Consider the following 16,568-nt stretch of genomic DNA (forward strand, 5'->3'; position numbering starts at 1 on the left):
AAGTTGTGCTCACCACTAGTTTTTAAAATCATTAGGCGGGGGTGCAATGAGGCTGTGACCATAAAATACATATAGACAAATACAAGATTCCTCTGCACTCAACCCATTATCAATATATTTAAGACAGAGACATTTTGTGCATACTGCATAGGACTGGCCAGATATGGGATGACTTTGACGTAGTTGGCCAGCTTAAATATATTGCAATATATGGACAAACAATCCCTGTTTTGTTTAAAGGGTAAGGCATTTTTCAGTAGCAGTATGCACAAAATGTCTCTGTCTTAAATATATTGATAATGGGTTGAGTGCAGAGGAATCTTGTATTTGTCTATATGTATTTTATGGTCACAGCCTCATTGCACCCCCGCCTAATGATTTTAAAAACTAGTGGTGAGCACAACTTTCCCTTGTTTGTTATAGTTCTACAAGAGCAGTGACCAGCTCCATGTTGTAGCTCCCACCCTCTCCAATTATAGTCAGGTGATCCCACTGGTGTCTAATAAAAGGGCAGCCAAGTTTGGGAGTTTTACTTTGAAAGCAGCTAGTAAGTTGCAGGTAAAACGTATTTGTCCCTTTTATAAAATGTATAATTAAACCATAGAATTCTTAATGAATCAGATGAAAATTGAGCATAGGACTGGCCAGATATGGGATGACTTTGACGTAGTTGGCCAGCTTAAATATATTGCAATATATGGACAAACAATCCCTGTTTTGTTTAAAGGGTAAGGCATTTTTCAGTAGCAGTATGCACAAAATGTCTCTGTCTTAAATATATTGATAATGGGTTGAGTGCAGAGGAATCTTGTATTTGTCTGATCTATTCATTACTCACATTTTTAAGTTACATGGTTTTCCTGAGAATATTGTTTCTGACAGGGGGGTTCAGTTTGTCTCGAAGTTTTGGCGTGCTTTATGTTCTTTAGTAGGGATTGAGTTATCCTTTTCAACTGCATATCACCCCCAAACGAATGGTCAAACTGAAAGGGTAAACAAGTCCCTTGAACAATATCTTAGATGCTATTTGTCTGATAATCAGTCTACATGGTCCGAACTGTTACCCTGGGCAGAATTTGCATACAATAATGCTACCCATTCCTCCTCAGGGGAGTCTCCTTTCTTTGTTGTTTATGGTTTGCACCCCAAAGTGTTTTCTTTTTCTGACTCTAATTCCCCTGTACCATCTGCCAATTCTTCTGTCCTGAAATTTTCCGAAATTTGGTCTCAAGTTCATAATTCGTTATCCGCAGCTTCCCTAGCTCAGAAAAGAGCTGCTGACAAATCCCGTAGTGAAGCACCCCAGTACAAGGTGGGAGATTTAGTATGGTTGTCGACTAAGAATATCAAGTTGAAGGTTCCCTCTCCTAAACTGGGTCCTAGGTTCATTGGTCCATACCCCATCATTGCAGTAATTAATCCATCTTCTGTCCGTCTTCAGTTACCTCCTAATTTCAAAATTTCGAATTCCTTCCATGTCTCTCTGTTGAAGCCTGCCAATGATTCTCGTCTTCTGTCTGTTACTCCCCCAGTGTTGGTTGAAGGTCAGCCTGAGTATGAGATCCAAGAGTTCCTCGACTCCCGCCTCGTGAGGGGTAAGTTACAATATCTTACCAGGTGGAAGGGCTTCGGTCCTGAGGAGAACTCTTGGGTCTCAGTAGAGGACATCAAGGCTGACCGCCTCAGGAAGCAATACCATACTAAATTTCCCAGTAAGCCTGGGGGTCCAGTGGCCCCCCCTAGAGAGGGGGGTAATGTAAGGAACTTACCTGGTGGTCTAGTGGGGGGACGCTTGCCGCCCCCTCGGCGGGGACGCCCGCCGCAATGAACAGCTTCTGTTAGGCCACAGGCGCCGGCGTCTTAAGGCGCGCGTAACGCGCTCTTGGGTAATTTAAAGGCGCAGGCGCTCTGACGTAGTGGCGCGTAATTTAAACACTATTTAAAGCCCATTAGGGCTGTGGGACCTTGCCCATGATAGGATATTGTTTCCTGGTGCTTCTGAGCCTTGTGCTATATCCTGAACCTGTTTGATTCCGGTTTTTGACCCCTGCCTGGCTATTTTTACTATTCTGACTTCTGGATTCTGACCCTTGCCTGATTACCGACTACCTCCTCTGATTAACCCTCTGATTGTCTTCCTGGTTTGACCCTTGCCTGCCTGATAACGTTTCTCTGCCTGCCTCGACCCGGCCTGTTCTGACTACTCTTTTGCCTAAACGCCTTGTACTACGATCTTCTGTCCAAAAGACTTTGCCTTACTGTCGTGCCTATCCAGAACCCTCATCTTGCACCTCTCGTTTAAGTCCAGGTGGCATCCAAGTAAGCCGAGGGCTCCTCCCGAGGCCCAAAGGCGGTCACACTACTGGTGAAGCACGAGCCGAGACCAGGGATGCCTGGTGTTTGTTCTGGTGTTGGGTGCTGACCGTGACACAGGGTCGAAGTTGAGGGCCTATTGCACTTATGGAGCCAAAACAGCTGGACTAGATTTTTGTCTTTGGTAAACCCGGTTTCCAATCCACCCAATTTCTCAAGCCTGGGGGGGAGTGTGCACGGACCACTGTTTCTAGTATGGTAGCTAAATAGTACATTTTTATATTGGGGATTCCCAATACACCAGCATTTCTAGCATATTGGGAGCAGCGAAAGGCTATACGCGGGGGTTTATTGGCCCATATAAATTTGTTAATGGTATGTTGTACAGCTGGGTTAAATTGTGGGGGGAGTGCTATGTGAAGTGTCCTAAACAAATAGAGTATTTTGGGCAGGATATTCATTTTAATTGACACAATTCTGCCTAGCCAAGACACAGATTCCACCTTCCACCTAAGACATTCAGCTTCTATCAATCTAAGTAATGGCTGATCATTTAATTTGTAGATGTTGACAGGATCTCTGGGTAATTTCAAGCCTAGATAGTGCAAATAGGAGTCCCTCCAGTCGAAATTGTATGTTTGTTTGTACCCTTGTAGAGACAGATGCGGGATGTTGAATGTAAGTGCCTGGGTTTTAGATTGGTTTATTTTAAACCATGAAACTGATTGGAACTCTAGAATTTCCTTAAATACATTGGGGAGAGATATCGGGACATTTCTGAGAGTTAGTAAAATATCATCCGCAAACAATCCTATTTTGTGGTGGTCTGTAGGGGTGGATATTCCCATGATGTCTGGATTATCTCTGATTTTAGAGGCCAACGGTTGGACCATCAGTGCAAATATGAGAGGGGACAAGGGACAACCCTGTCTTGTACCATTTGATATCTTGAAGGCGTCTGATAGGGCCCCCGCTGTGGATACTTTAGCAGTGGGATTGGTGTACAAAGGGTGTACTGCTTTTAGGAATGTTGGACCTAATTGATACTGCTTAAGTGTTTCGGCCATATAATCCCAATTGACCCTATCGAACGCCTTCTCCGCATCAAGCGACAATATCAGTGCCAGGGTCTTCTGCGCTTTCAATATGTGCATAATGTTGTGGAATCTGCGAGTGCTATCGGATCCATGTCTATGTAAAACAAAACCAACTTGATTAGGGTTGATTAATGACGAGTGAACCTGGTTTAATCGAAGGGCTAAAAGTTTGGCGTAAATCTTAAGGTCTGTATCTAATAGGGCGATTGGGCGATAGCTCTGGCATTGGTCCTGAGGTTTCCCAGGCTTGGGGATTGTTACAATATGAGCTTGAAGGTATTCTTGATTGATCGCCCCAGTATCCATAATGTTCTGATAGACTTTAAGTAAATGTGGCGTAAGTAGATGTGAAAACATCTTGTAGTATATGTTGGGAAATCCATTGGGGCCCGGAGATTTGTTAGTTTTAAGGTTTTTAATAACCGTAGTAATTTCTTCTCCTGAAATTGGTGCGTTCAGGATTTCTATTTGGGATTGAGTGGGGAGAGGAAGTGTCAGATCCTTTAAGTATGTTTTGATAACATCGAGGGTAGGCTTCACTATTGTAACATCTGTATTTAAGTTATATAGGTCGGAGTAATATTTAGCGAACTGATCAGCTATTGCTTTGGGATCTGTTATTTTCCCCTGGGTGGAAGCCAAATGACTTATTCTAGACTGAGCTTGTTGTTTTTTTAATTGTGTTGCAAGTAATTTATCCGCTTTGTTACCCTTCGTATAGAATAGTTTTTTAAGCAATTTTAGTCTGTATGTTGTTTTTGCAAAAAGAATGTCATTTAATTTCTGCCTTATTTCAGCCATCTCTTGCAAAGATTGGGAGTTTTTTTGTTGAAATGCTTGTTTCTCGAGGTCTCTAAGTTTCGTTTCCAATTGCAATTGAGTCTCTTCTCTAGATTTTTTAAGGTTCTTTGCAAGAGATATAAATTCCCCACGAAGAACTGCCTTATGTGCCAACCAAACTGTTTGCGGATTGACTTTGCCACTGGAATTTTCGACAAAATATTGTGTGATAGCCTGTTCTATGTGTGCTTTGTATTCCTCTCTGAGTAACAAACTACCGTTTAAGCGCCACGGTAATTTATCCCTGAGAGAGGTGCTATTTGGGATTTCAAGACCGATGGGGGCATGGTCAGACCATGTCCGTAGCCCTATTGAGGTTTTGGTGGTTTGGGTGCAAGTTTGTGGGTCCGTTAAAAATGCATCTATCCTTGTATGGGTATGGAAACGGGGAGAGAAATAAGTGAAATCCCTGGCTTCAGGATGTTTAGCCCTCCATACATCTATCAACCCTTCAGCATGTTATAGACTAGTGAAGGTTTTAGATTGGTTGCTCTGAGTCCTTGAAATAGGTCCCCTGTTACCTTTAAGAATATCGATAATGGGGTCAGAAATCATATTAAAATCTCCCGCTACAACACACTTCCCTATTCTATAATGGAGTAGCTTGGACAAAACATTTCTTAAAATAGCATTTTGATTTTCATTTGAGGCATAAATATTAATCAGGGAAAATGTAGTTCCAGCAAGTTCACAGATTAACATCAGGTATCTACCTGCAGGGTCGGCGTGCATGCCCTTAAAAGTGAATGGTGCCTTGGATGATATAAGGATCGAGACACCTTTAGATTTATTGCTGGCATATGCGTAGTAGTTGTGAGGGAATCGTTTACTATGGAATTTGGGAGGGGCTGCCTTAGAAAAGTGTGTCTCTTGACAGAACAGAACATCAGTCCTAGATTTGTAGGCATCATGAAGGATTTGATAACGTTTGTTAGGGGAGTTCAGCCCCCTACAGTTTAAGGAATAAAAACGTACCATTTGTATTTTTGACATGCACACCTTCCCAGGAGGAAAGCAATACATCCTAGTGTAATAAGCTGGCATAACCATGTACGTAAAAACATAAATCTTAGATCATTTCTAACTTACAGTTAACATGCAACAATTACGTAATGCATAAGTTGTACAAGAAACCTATGAAGTGTGGTTTTCAGCAGGTAACCACTTGGTGACTCCTAAGGAAAAGTTCCGGAGCCTGTGGGGTAAGAGTACGATAACCAGTCCTTGTCGTTGAAGGAGTAAGGACATCTTTAATAACTAGTTTAACCATGGGAGAAAGCTCTGTATCTCAAGAAGAGCGTGACACTTTTTGCCAATCCTGTTGCAGTTTCCTCGGTGTATGGGGAGATGGTTGCCTCCGTGCAGGTGTCCCAGGATCTGTAGCTGAATTAAGACCCTATGTTTCAAGAGCTTTTTTAGCTTCCCTCACTGTGGAAAGAGTGGTGGGTGTTCCATTCCGTTGGATTATCAATCTAACTGTGTATCCCCAGCGATATGGAATGTCATTTTGCCTCAGTAATTTTGTAATCTCTGTGAAGGCTTTACGTTTCACCAGGGTTGCAGGGGACAAGTCCATATATACTTCAATCTGCTGGTATTGCGTAGGCCAATTTTCCTTCTTGCGTGCAAGAGAGAGCAATTTGTCTCTCGTCTGGTAAAACACAAACTTAGCAAGTACGTCACGGGGTACATTGTCTGGAGCTGCCCTAGGTTTTGGGACCCTATCTATGGGTCTATTGCCATTTCCAAGGTATGCAAGTCTGGCAGGGTCAATTTAAGCAAGTCAGTGACATGTTGCTCCAAATCCCTAGGGAGTACAGACTCAGGTATGCCCCTAAAACGCAGGTTATTTCTACAGGATCTATCCTCCAGATCTATCACTTTATCTGAGAGGCGCTCCAACTCGGACTGGGCCTTAACTTGTGTGTCTGCTAGCTCGTTATGTGCTTCTGCAAACTCACCCATCCTGTCTTCCAGGTGAGCTGTACGGTCCCCAAGATCTCTGATGTCTTTCTTGAGATCGTCGGTAAGTATTTTAATATCACTCCGCAATGTTTGTTTCATTTCCTGGAGCATTTCTTTAATCTGGGCTGCTGTAGCCAGAGAATGGTCTGCGGTTCCGTCTGCCATGCTCGCTGATGCTTTGGAGGTGCGTAGCGAATCCAAGATGGCGCTGGTATCCGCGTCCTCACATGCGGCTTTGGGAGAGGCAGAATTAAAGAAAGCAGTGACCGCTTTCTGGCTCTTCTTCTGTGCTTTCTTGTTCCCCCTCATTTAATCGATGCTTAGCTGTAGATATGGAGATGCTGGGGGAAGCCGTTCTATATCACTCCCACATTCCGTTCTCCTCACAGACGGAGCGCTCAGTTCAAGCGTCCATCTTAGTCAGTAGGCAAACTCCGCCCCCCAGAAGAGTTATTCTTAACCAATTGTACAGGACCAGGACTGGTTCCTTATGTTGTATGAAGTGGGCCACCATGATGCCCTATACAGCAAAATATTCTTCTGCACCTGTCAAATAGCAATTAAAGGAAGACGAATAATGAATTATACACTGAATTGTGGGTCCTATGCTGAAATCACAGGGGTCTCCTTAAAAGAGTTAAGAAAAAAAAAACAAATATACAGGGGACAGGTCTGTGGCATATTCATCTTTTTGGTTAGTAATGGATAAAGATTCTAAAAAGTAGGTAACTAACTGACTCAATGGTAAGGTGATTGCGATAATGTTTGTAAATATAAATTAGTCTTTCATCCCTAATTCCAAAAAACAAAAATTAAATAAGGTATAAAAGAAAGAATGAAAAAAGCTTAAAAAGAAGAAACAGAAAATGCTATAATATATATTACCTCTCCTCCCCCAAGGCCTATTCCTACAACCCTCAGGGGGCTCATTATCTCTAACAGCTCTCCTTGGATCCCAAATTAATAGCTTCATCAATTATTAGGTCTCAGATCAATAATTACAGAAGCATAGACACAAATTCGGGAGAAGACATGGAAGCATGTGAAAGGAAGAAAAAAAATATCTAAAAAAACTGAAAACATGAAATCTGCAATGGCAGTAAAATAAAGTCAGGCAATGCTAGATACTAAGGGTATATACTAAGGGAATTGGCACACTGACCCAGAACTCCCACACGATAATTCAAGGTGATGACTACAACATTCCCATAGCTGGCCAGTACACTGCCATCGATCATGTTTCCACTGCCCTCCATGTATGATCCTCCATGTATATAAACCATGACTGGCTTGGCTCCAGTGTCCCGGATATCTGTAGACGAAAAAAAAAAGTTAATGGACCTGGTCAAAACAGCATAACATACAGCTGGGGGTTTCACTTGCAGCTCACAGCAGCAGCACACAACCAAGTGCAGTTACCAACACACAAGCCATGACACGGGCCACTGCAGGAATCTGCTCTGAATTGGCAAAGGATCACACTATAATAAAAAGAAATGCATAATCTGCTGAAAATCCTTCACAAGATCAAACCTAGCTACATTATCTAGTTTATGAATCAACCCCACCTCACAAGCTACAGAATACATAATACATGCACTTCATGCCATAATGCACAATGGTACTGTCATGAAGGAACAGTAAGTTCCGCATAGAAAGGGTTAGGTTTTCCACTTTCTCCCAATTCAATAAACCTTCTTCTAGAATCCACATTGTGAGGATACCTCACAATAGGGGGTAATTCACAAATACCCACTAAATGTCATAAGGACAGACTGTCTGGCTAGGGGACTGAAAACACAATTATCATACCTGTGCTATAGTGGAGTGGTCTTGTCTTGAGGCAGATTTAAAGGTATTATTGTTTTATGCTCATAACATAAATATCATCTAATACAGATATAAATCATTGCACCCATTACTTACCTTATAGCCAGGACTTCTCGAGGAGTCCAAACACGCCCACATTATTATGATCCCTCCCAGTGTTACCTGATATTCTGATAAGGCCAGAATAATATGTGTTGGTCTTGGGGTGTTTGGTCTCTATGGAAGAAGAATTAAATTTCCTACCTGATATTCATAGTTTCATAATTTTATTATTTTATTATTATTAACATGTATTTATATAGCGCCAACACATTGCGTAGCACTGTAAAGTAAATGTGATTATACAACTAAATCACATGAATTATATACATAGAACATATGGAGTTACATACATCACAATCAATACAGGTACAAAAAGGTGAGGAAGGCCCTATGCAGAAAGAGCTTACACTCTAAAGGGAAAGGGAGTAATACACAAGGTGTGGGAGTGGGCAAGATCGAATTAAGTGGGTGAGAAATGTACTGTATGTGGTGTTGCGTTTGGTAGCTAAGCAGAGTGAGGGTAGGCTTCTCGAAAGAAGTGTGTTTTTAAGAGATTTCTTGAAAGCAGAAAGGTTGGGAGAAAGTCGGACAGACCATGGGAGAGAGTTCCAGAGGAGGGGTGCAGCCCTTGCAAAGTCTTGAATGCGAGCATGTGAGGAGGTAATGAGAGAAGAGTTGAGTAGCAGGACAGTAGAGGAGCGTAGTAAGCGGTTGGGTGAGTATATGGAGATGAGTTCAGAGATGTAGGGTGGGGCAGAGTCATGAAGTGCTTTGAAAGTCAGTGTCATTAATTTGAATTTGATTCTGAAAGGTAACGGAAGCCAGTGCAGGGATTGACAGAATGGCGAGGCAGAGGAGGAGTGGTTGCTGAGGTATATGAGCCTCGCAGCAGTGTTCATTATGGTCTGGAGGGGAAGGCCAATTAAAAGAGAGTTACAGTAGTCTAGACGCGATATGATGAGAATTTTGGCAGCATCTTGGGTGATAAATGATCGTATTTTGGATATGTTCCTTAGGTGGAAGTGACATGATTTAATAAGTGACTGGATATGAGGAATGAATGACAGGGCAGAATCTAGGATAACCCCAAGGCACCGGGCCTGGGTAGAGGGGGTGATAGTGGAATTGTTAACTATGATGGATACTTCCGGGATGTTACTGGTGTTAGTTGGAGGAAAGAGAACCATTTCAGTTTTAGAGTGGTTTAATTTAAGGTAGCGTTGCGACATCCAGGTAGAGATAGCGGATAGGCAGGAGGAGACGCGAGTTAGGAGTTCTGGGTTGAGATCAGGAGATGAGAGATAGATCTGAGTATCGTCAGCATAGAGGTGGTAGTGGAAACCATACGAGTTGATTAATTTGCAGAGGGAGGAAGTTTAGAGGGAGAATAGTAATGGTCCCAGGACAGAGCCTTGAGGAACTCCAACAGAAAGAGGTAGGGGAGAAGATGATACTCCATTGTAGGAGACACTGAAGGAACGATTGGTGATGTAAGAAGAGAACCAGGACAGGGCTGTGTCACGAAGGCCAATCGAATGGAGAGACTGGAGGAGGAGAGGGTGATCTACAGTGTCAAATGCGGCTGAGAGATCAAGCAGTATTAGTAGTGAGAAATGATTGTTGGCTTTAGCGGTTAATTTTGCTATACAACCACAAATAGTTTAGGCTGGTTGAAAGGTCTATGTATCCAGAATAGCCAGTTGTAAATTGGTGACCCGCCCTCACCTTTCTCATTGGATGGGGGTGTGATCTCTCTCTTCCCAACCTGAATATTAAGGGTCCAGACAACTGGGAAGATATATGTCTTTGGGGACCAATCTGCTTGGGAGGTATATGTCGTTATTTCTTCCGTTCCCCCGGAACAGGACTTATATAAGATCCTTCTGTAGGTGATATATGTAGGTTTCTGTATTTTATCCCTTTTTATTTTATAACTGTTTGCTGCCTTGTATGTTATTTGTAATTGTATCTGATCTTTTTATATTTTATGCACTGTCCACTTTGGACTATTAAATCTACAATTTAAAAGAGTTTGTCTTTGCTGCTCTAAACGAACCTTTGACCTGAAGAGAAGTGTGTATGTCAAATGTATGCTAACCCCCTCTTGCTAGTTAGAAGGAAAGTTGTGCATGTTTGATCCATTGTCTGCGGGTGTGGGAGTTTTGTGTTGATTGCTCTAACCTGAATGCTGGAGTGAATGTCATAGTGCTTAGCTAGAAAACATAAGTGGGATAAGCCTCTAGTAAGTGTCAGAGTGTCAAGAGTCGGGTGCTTGCAGCCCTTAAGCGCGGTGGTGGCAGCTTTTAAGTTTTGGCATGTTGGGACTGTTTGGGTGTGACTGCGTGTGAGTTCTGCACAGGTTAGCACGGAACTGCGTAGGCCTTTACAGTTGCATGCTGTGTCACGTGAGTATGTGGTGGCATGCGTGACAGGTACATTCTCAGGACGGGGCTCCCATAAAGAGAGAGAATATGATATAATGGTATGGTCCTAAGAAGGTGCCTTTTAAAGTGAAGCAAGGTGAAGTGGAACTACAAAAAAAATGAAAGCTAGATGCTAATGGGTGATTTTTTTCTAGAAGAAAATAAATCATACCAATATTGTAGAAGTAATATTACTGTTTGTATACCCACGTGAGAATTTTCAGCAATTACATATGTGAGATCCAGTTAATAGCCAGGGGTAAGGAGGTGATGTTGAAGAAGAATAAGTTAAAGGTGTAATATGCTTTTCCAGCATTCTATCATGAGCCAAACACCTCATAAATGACCATGGCATGAGATTTGCTCAATTATCATGACACGCAGTACAAGAGAGAAGTGAGATGATTAAGAGAAAATGATGGGGTCTAGGAATAAATGAAAAATAAAAATGTATTAATGTCATTAGTTCTACTCCTAAAAATAAATTATTCATTTGTGTCTTAGCCCAGGGACATTTGTTCCACAAGATCCCTAGATTATGTGAGCTGCACATTTCTCCTCTTGGTTTTCACCAGCCACTGCTGCCCTAAATATGGAGTATCTTTAATTTTTAAAAAAATAAAGTGTGTCCTAACCTGTTAGAACTGTACAACCCTGAAAGACCTCTAATCCTAGGTGGTATGGCATGGAGAAAAACTGTTAGTGTGTTCTAGAAAAGGTTTTCATTGTCTAAACAGGAAGAAATAGATAAACAGAAAAAGGAAAAGAATGGTGAGAGTTGTAGAAATGGATGCTAGAAGAAGAGGAACCCACTACTGAAGAAATCTTAAGGGTGTACAGAGACGTTAGGAAGAAAGAAGAGGGAAAAGAAGGATAATAGAATGATTACGGGTTCCATGCATCAACCTCAGCCAGAAAATACCTCCTTTCTCATCTTCATCGTTATCCGATAACTCTTCCCCCTGTTTCTTAGCGCTGGGTCCTGAGCAGAGCAGGAGTTAGAGCCGAGCAAACAGAAACAGACAACAGAATTCAAGAGATAACACGACTGGAGTTCTCGTGACACGGACCCTGATTTAGTGGGCAAGTCTAACACTGAGGGAGTAACACATAATGAACTTAAGTGTGAGGTCCTGTGGTGCACTGCAAACATGAAAAATATGGAGAAGAAGCTTCCATAGATTCACTAGGGCCATACTGCTGACAAGTGAGATGATATAAGTGTGCACATAATGAAAAATATGTAAATCATTTGTGTTCAGAGCCTGAGGTAATTTGTGAATCTGACGGAAGGATGTATCAGTGACAAATTTAAAAGACAAACTTTAGCAGAAACCAGGAGAAAAACAAAAGTGAAGATACTGTATTAGTGTAAGAAAGAATATACTAGAGACAATCAAATTTACAAGGGGAGAACCTTATGAGATCTCAGTACACAGATAGAGGGCTGCAGACTAAACATCCCTAATGAAAATATCTGACCATTGCACAATATCATATATCCTTTTATTCTATAATTACATTAGTCCATGATGCTTGGGGCCATCTTCTAATGATCTTTCTAGCCTGCCCTAAAACTGACCGGTGAGGATTGCAGATTGCGCGTGACTGAGGAAAGATGCAGTAATATGAGATAAGTAGCAACAGTAATAACAGTAACATGGCAGTGGTTGTAACGTGTGTTTGTAAAATGTGTGAAATAACTAAGTAAATAATAATTTGATTTGCATATATTTCATTTTATGTTCGGTGGGGGGGGTTGGGTTCATCTTAATCCAAGTGGAAAGCATATACCAGGTATGGGACCTGTTATCCAGAATGCTCGGGACCTGGGGTTTTCTGGATAATGGATCTTTCCGTAATTTGGGTCTTCATGTCTTAAGTCTACTAGAAATTAATTTAAACATTAAATAAACCCAATAGGCTGGTTTTGTTTCCAATAAGGATTAATTGTATTTTAGTTGGGATCAAGTTCAAGCTACTGTTTTATTATTACAGAGAAAAAGGAAATCATTTTTAAAAATTTGGATTATTTGTATAAAATAGAGTCTATGGGAGACAGCCATTCCGTAATTCGGAGCTTTCTGGATATCGGGTTTCCGGATAAGGGATCCTATACCTGTAGTAGGCGTGAGAAAGAAGCAAGCCTGCACAATAATAACCCGGCATCAATGGGACACAGGCAGCCACCCAAACATCCAGCCGCTCTAGAAACGGACCCTTAAATGATATACTTCCTTGGAGTAGGAAATTTAACGAGATTGCACATACAGGCATATGAAAAAGTTTGGAAAACCCCTCTCAGCCTGCATAATAATTTACTCCACTTTCAACAAAAAAAGATAACAGTTCTATGTCTTTCATTTCCCTGGAACATCAGAGTCCTGGGGTGTTTTTAAAGATTTTTAATGAAGCAGTATTCAGTTGTATGAAATTAAATCATATGAGAAAAACTGGCTGTGCAAAAATGTGGGTACCCTTGTAATTTTGCTAATTTGAATGCATCTAACTGCTCAATACTGATTACTGGTAACACCAAATTGGTTGGATTAGCTCATTAAGCCTTGAACTTCATAGGCAGGTGTGAGAGAAGGTATTTAAGGTGGCCAATTGCAAGTTGTGCTTTTGTTCGACTCTGCTCTGAAGAGTAACACCATGGGATCCTCAAAGCAAAGATCTGAAAACAAAGATTGTTAAGTATCATGGTTTAGGGGAAGGCTACAAAAAACTCTCAGAGGTTTAAACTGTCAGTTTCAACTGTAAGGAATGTAATCAGGAAATGGAAGGCCACAGGGACAGTTGCTGTAGAACCCAGGTCTGGCAGGCCAAAAAAACACAGGAGCGGCATATGCGGAGGATTGTGAGAATGGTTACAGACAACCCAAAGATCACCTCCAAAGACCTGCAAGAACATCTTGCTGCACATGGTGTATCTGTACAATGTTCTACAATTCAGTGCAATTTGCACAAAGAACATCTGTATGGCAGGGTGATGAGAAAAAAGCCCTTTCTGCACTCACGCCACAGTCGCTTGTTGTATGCAAAAGCTCATTTAGACAATCCACAGTCATTTTGGAACAAAGAGCTTTGTACTGATGAGACAAAAATTTTGTTATTTGGTTATAACAAAAAGCACTTTGCATGACGGAAGAAGAACACCGCATTCCAAGAAAAACACCTGCTACCTACTGTCAAGTTTGGCGGAGGTTCCATCATGCTGTGGAGCTGTGTGGTTAGTTCAGGGACTGGTGCCCTTGTTAAAGTCGAGGGTCGGACGAATTCAACCCAATAACAACAAATTCTTCAGGATAATATTCAAGCATCAGTCACAAAGTTTAAGTTACACAGGGGTTGGATATTCCAACAAGACAATGACCCTAAACACACTTTGAAATCTACAAAGGCATTTATGCAGAGGGAGAAATACAATATTCTGGAATGGCCGTCACAGTCCCCCGACTTGAATATCATCGAAAATCTATGGGATGATTTGAAGTAGGCTGTCCATGCTTGGCCACAGAGCAGTGTTTTCTGGGATCTGTAATTCTCAATAAGTTGGGAGTGCTGTAAATTCCCTATGCCTGCATTACATGCAGTCTTACAATTCACAATGCACATTATTTAGGTGTCAGAGTTGCTCTTAGAAGTGACTTCTGACCACTCCTAAGTTTATAGGTAAATAGCCTTTAAAGGTTTACACTGAACAATCATGTGTAAAAACTATGGTCCTTTTAGTGTCATCCCAACAAAAACTACTTTTAAGTTAGCTGGGGCAGCCGAAATTTTATCAGGTACAAGGAGCCAATAAATCATCCAAAAAAGCAGACAAGCTAAAATTGAGATGGAAAAGGGTATTGTTGCAAGGAGTAAAAAGAATCCAAAATTATTTTGTAAATATGTAAATAGTAAAAAAGCAAACAGCAGGAAGGGGTGAGACACTTAATATCAGAGGGGGTCAGCTGGTTGATGAGAACAGAGAAAAAGCAGAGATTCTGAACTGTTATTTTTCATCTGTCTACACAAATGAGGAACCCGATAATGAAGGTTTCCTTCTTAATAGTCCCAATTTGTAGCATTACAACTGATGCATGGTGCACACAAAAGGAAATTCAAAAGAGACTAGAACATGTAAAAATTGTTAATGTGGTGCTGCTATTCAAAAAGGGATCCCGTTCTCAGCCTTCAAAACTATTGTCCGGTTAGTCTGACTTCAGTGGTATAAAAACGAAATTTAACTTACTGTAATTTCCTAAATCCATACAGCAGCACCTATGGGTTAACCCCCCACGTAGTAGGACGAGGAAGGACCAATCAAAAAGTATAAGTGGCGTCTCCTCCTCCAGTGCCCTGTGTTATAAAAAGTACACACACTACTGCACAGCAAACTTTATTAGGGTGGGGAACAATTAGTGCTGCTGTATGGACTTGAAGGAAAAGGAAATTACGGTAAGTTAAATTTTGTTTTTCCCTTCACGTCCTATACATCAGCACCTATGGGACATAGCAAGTAAAGGGTGGGAACCGCATCAATTCTTCTGAAAAACTGTTTGGAGCACCGCTCTTCCAAAGGCTGCTTCCTGAATACATCAACATCCAGCCTATAGTGCTTAGAGAAAGTGTGTAGGCTTGACCAAGTTGCAGCTCTACAAATTTTATCCGGAGGAACAAGAAGAAGTTCTGTCCAGGATGTCGCTGTTGCTCTTGTCGAATGAGCTTTAATAAAAATCGGGGGAGACAATTTTGCGGCTATGTAACATGTTTGAATAGTATCCTTTATCCATCTTGATAAGGTTAATTTCGACACCGCCTGTCCTTTATTCTTTCCGGACATAGCAACAAAAAGATGCTCAGATTTTCTGAATACTTCTGTTTGAGCAAGGTATTTCTTTATCACCCAACATACATCTAATGAGTGATATCTCTGCTCTTCCTCTGTCACTGGATTAGAACAAAAAGATGGAAGTCTAATCTCCTGGTTTATATTGTTCCTAGAAGGCACTTTGGGTGAAAAATCAGGTAGAGTCCTGAGCACAATTTGGTCTGGAAAAAACGGAATATATGGTTCTTTAGCTGCTAAGGCCTGAATTTCACCAACCCTTCTTGCTGACGTTATAGCTGTAAGGAAAACAGCCTTAAAGGAAAGGTGTTTTAAGTCGATTTTGTCCAAAGGCTCAAAAGGGGATCACATAATCCTTCCAAAACTATGTATAAATACCATTGAGGAACTGGATTTTGAACCAAAGGTCTTAGCTTTTGTGCCGCCTTCTTAAATCTCTGGATTAGTGGAACAGCAGATAACTGGATACCTAGATAAGCAGATATTGCAGATAGTTGTACTCTTAAGTGTTCCAGGCTTGAGATTCTTATCTAGTCCCTGCTGCAGAAAATCCAGGATATCATTAATTGAAGGAGAAAACACTTCTTACATCTCTTCTGGAACACCATTCCTGAAAAATTCTGACCGTTCTAGAATAGGCCTTTGAGGTAGAACGTTTTCTTGATTGAAGAAGAGTACTGATTACTCTATCTGATAATCCAGATGATGTTAATAGGGGCCTGTCAACTTCCAGGGAGTTAGCCTCAGGCGCACCAAGTCCGAATGAAGTACCTGGTCCTGGGAAATCAGGTCTTTTACTTGTGGAAGAATCCACTAGTTCCCATGACACATCCTCATCACCTGAGAGAACCAGACTCTCTTCGGCTACAAAGGAAGAATTATTATTACCGATGACTGATCCTGACAAATCTTCTGAATTACCCTGCTGATCATCGGGATTGGGGGAATAATGTAGGCCAGTTTGAATTCCCACCTGACTGTCATCGTATCCAGGACCCATGGTTGATCCTGTTGGGCAAGAGAGCAGAATCTGGGAAGCTTGGTGTTCTTCCTGGTTGCAATTAGATCCACTTCTGGAGTCCCCCAGAGGTGAACTAACCTGAGGAAAATGTCTTCCTTCAATGACTACTCCTTGGGATCTATTTTATTTTTGCTCAGAAGGTCTGCTAGAATATTGTCTTTCCCCTTGATGTGAATCGCAGATATTCCTAATAGATTGTC

General features: G+C 41.5%; 1 protein-coding gene across 4 annotated transcripts in view; it reads right to left on the bottom strand.

Moving 5' to 3' along the window:
* nlgn3.S (neuroligin 3 S homeolog) overlaps positions 1-16,568 on the bottom strand; it is a 181,347-nt gene that overhangs the window by 21,454 nt on the left and 143,325 nt on the right. For all 4 annotated transcript variants that reach the window (XM_041574257.1, XM_041574259.1, NM_001093947.1 and 1 more), the window contains 1 exon segment: positions 7,378-7,527. In XM_041574257.1, coding sequence (XP_041430191.1) covers positions 7,378-7,527 — 150 coding nt within the window.

The sequence above is a fragment of the Xenopus laevis genome, chromosome 8S (assembly GCF_017654675.1).
Source record: "Xenopus laevis strain J_2021 chromosome 8S, Xenopus_laevis_v10.1, whole genome shotgun sequence".
NCBI classification, from domain to species: Eukaryota; Metazoa; Chordata; class Amphibia; order Anura; family Pipidae; genus Xenopus; species Xenopus laevis.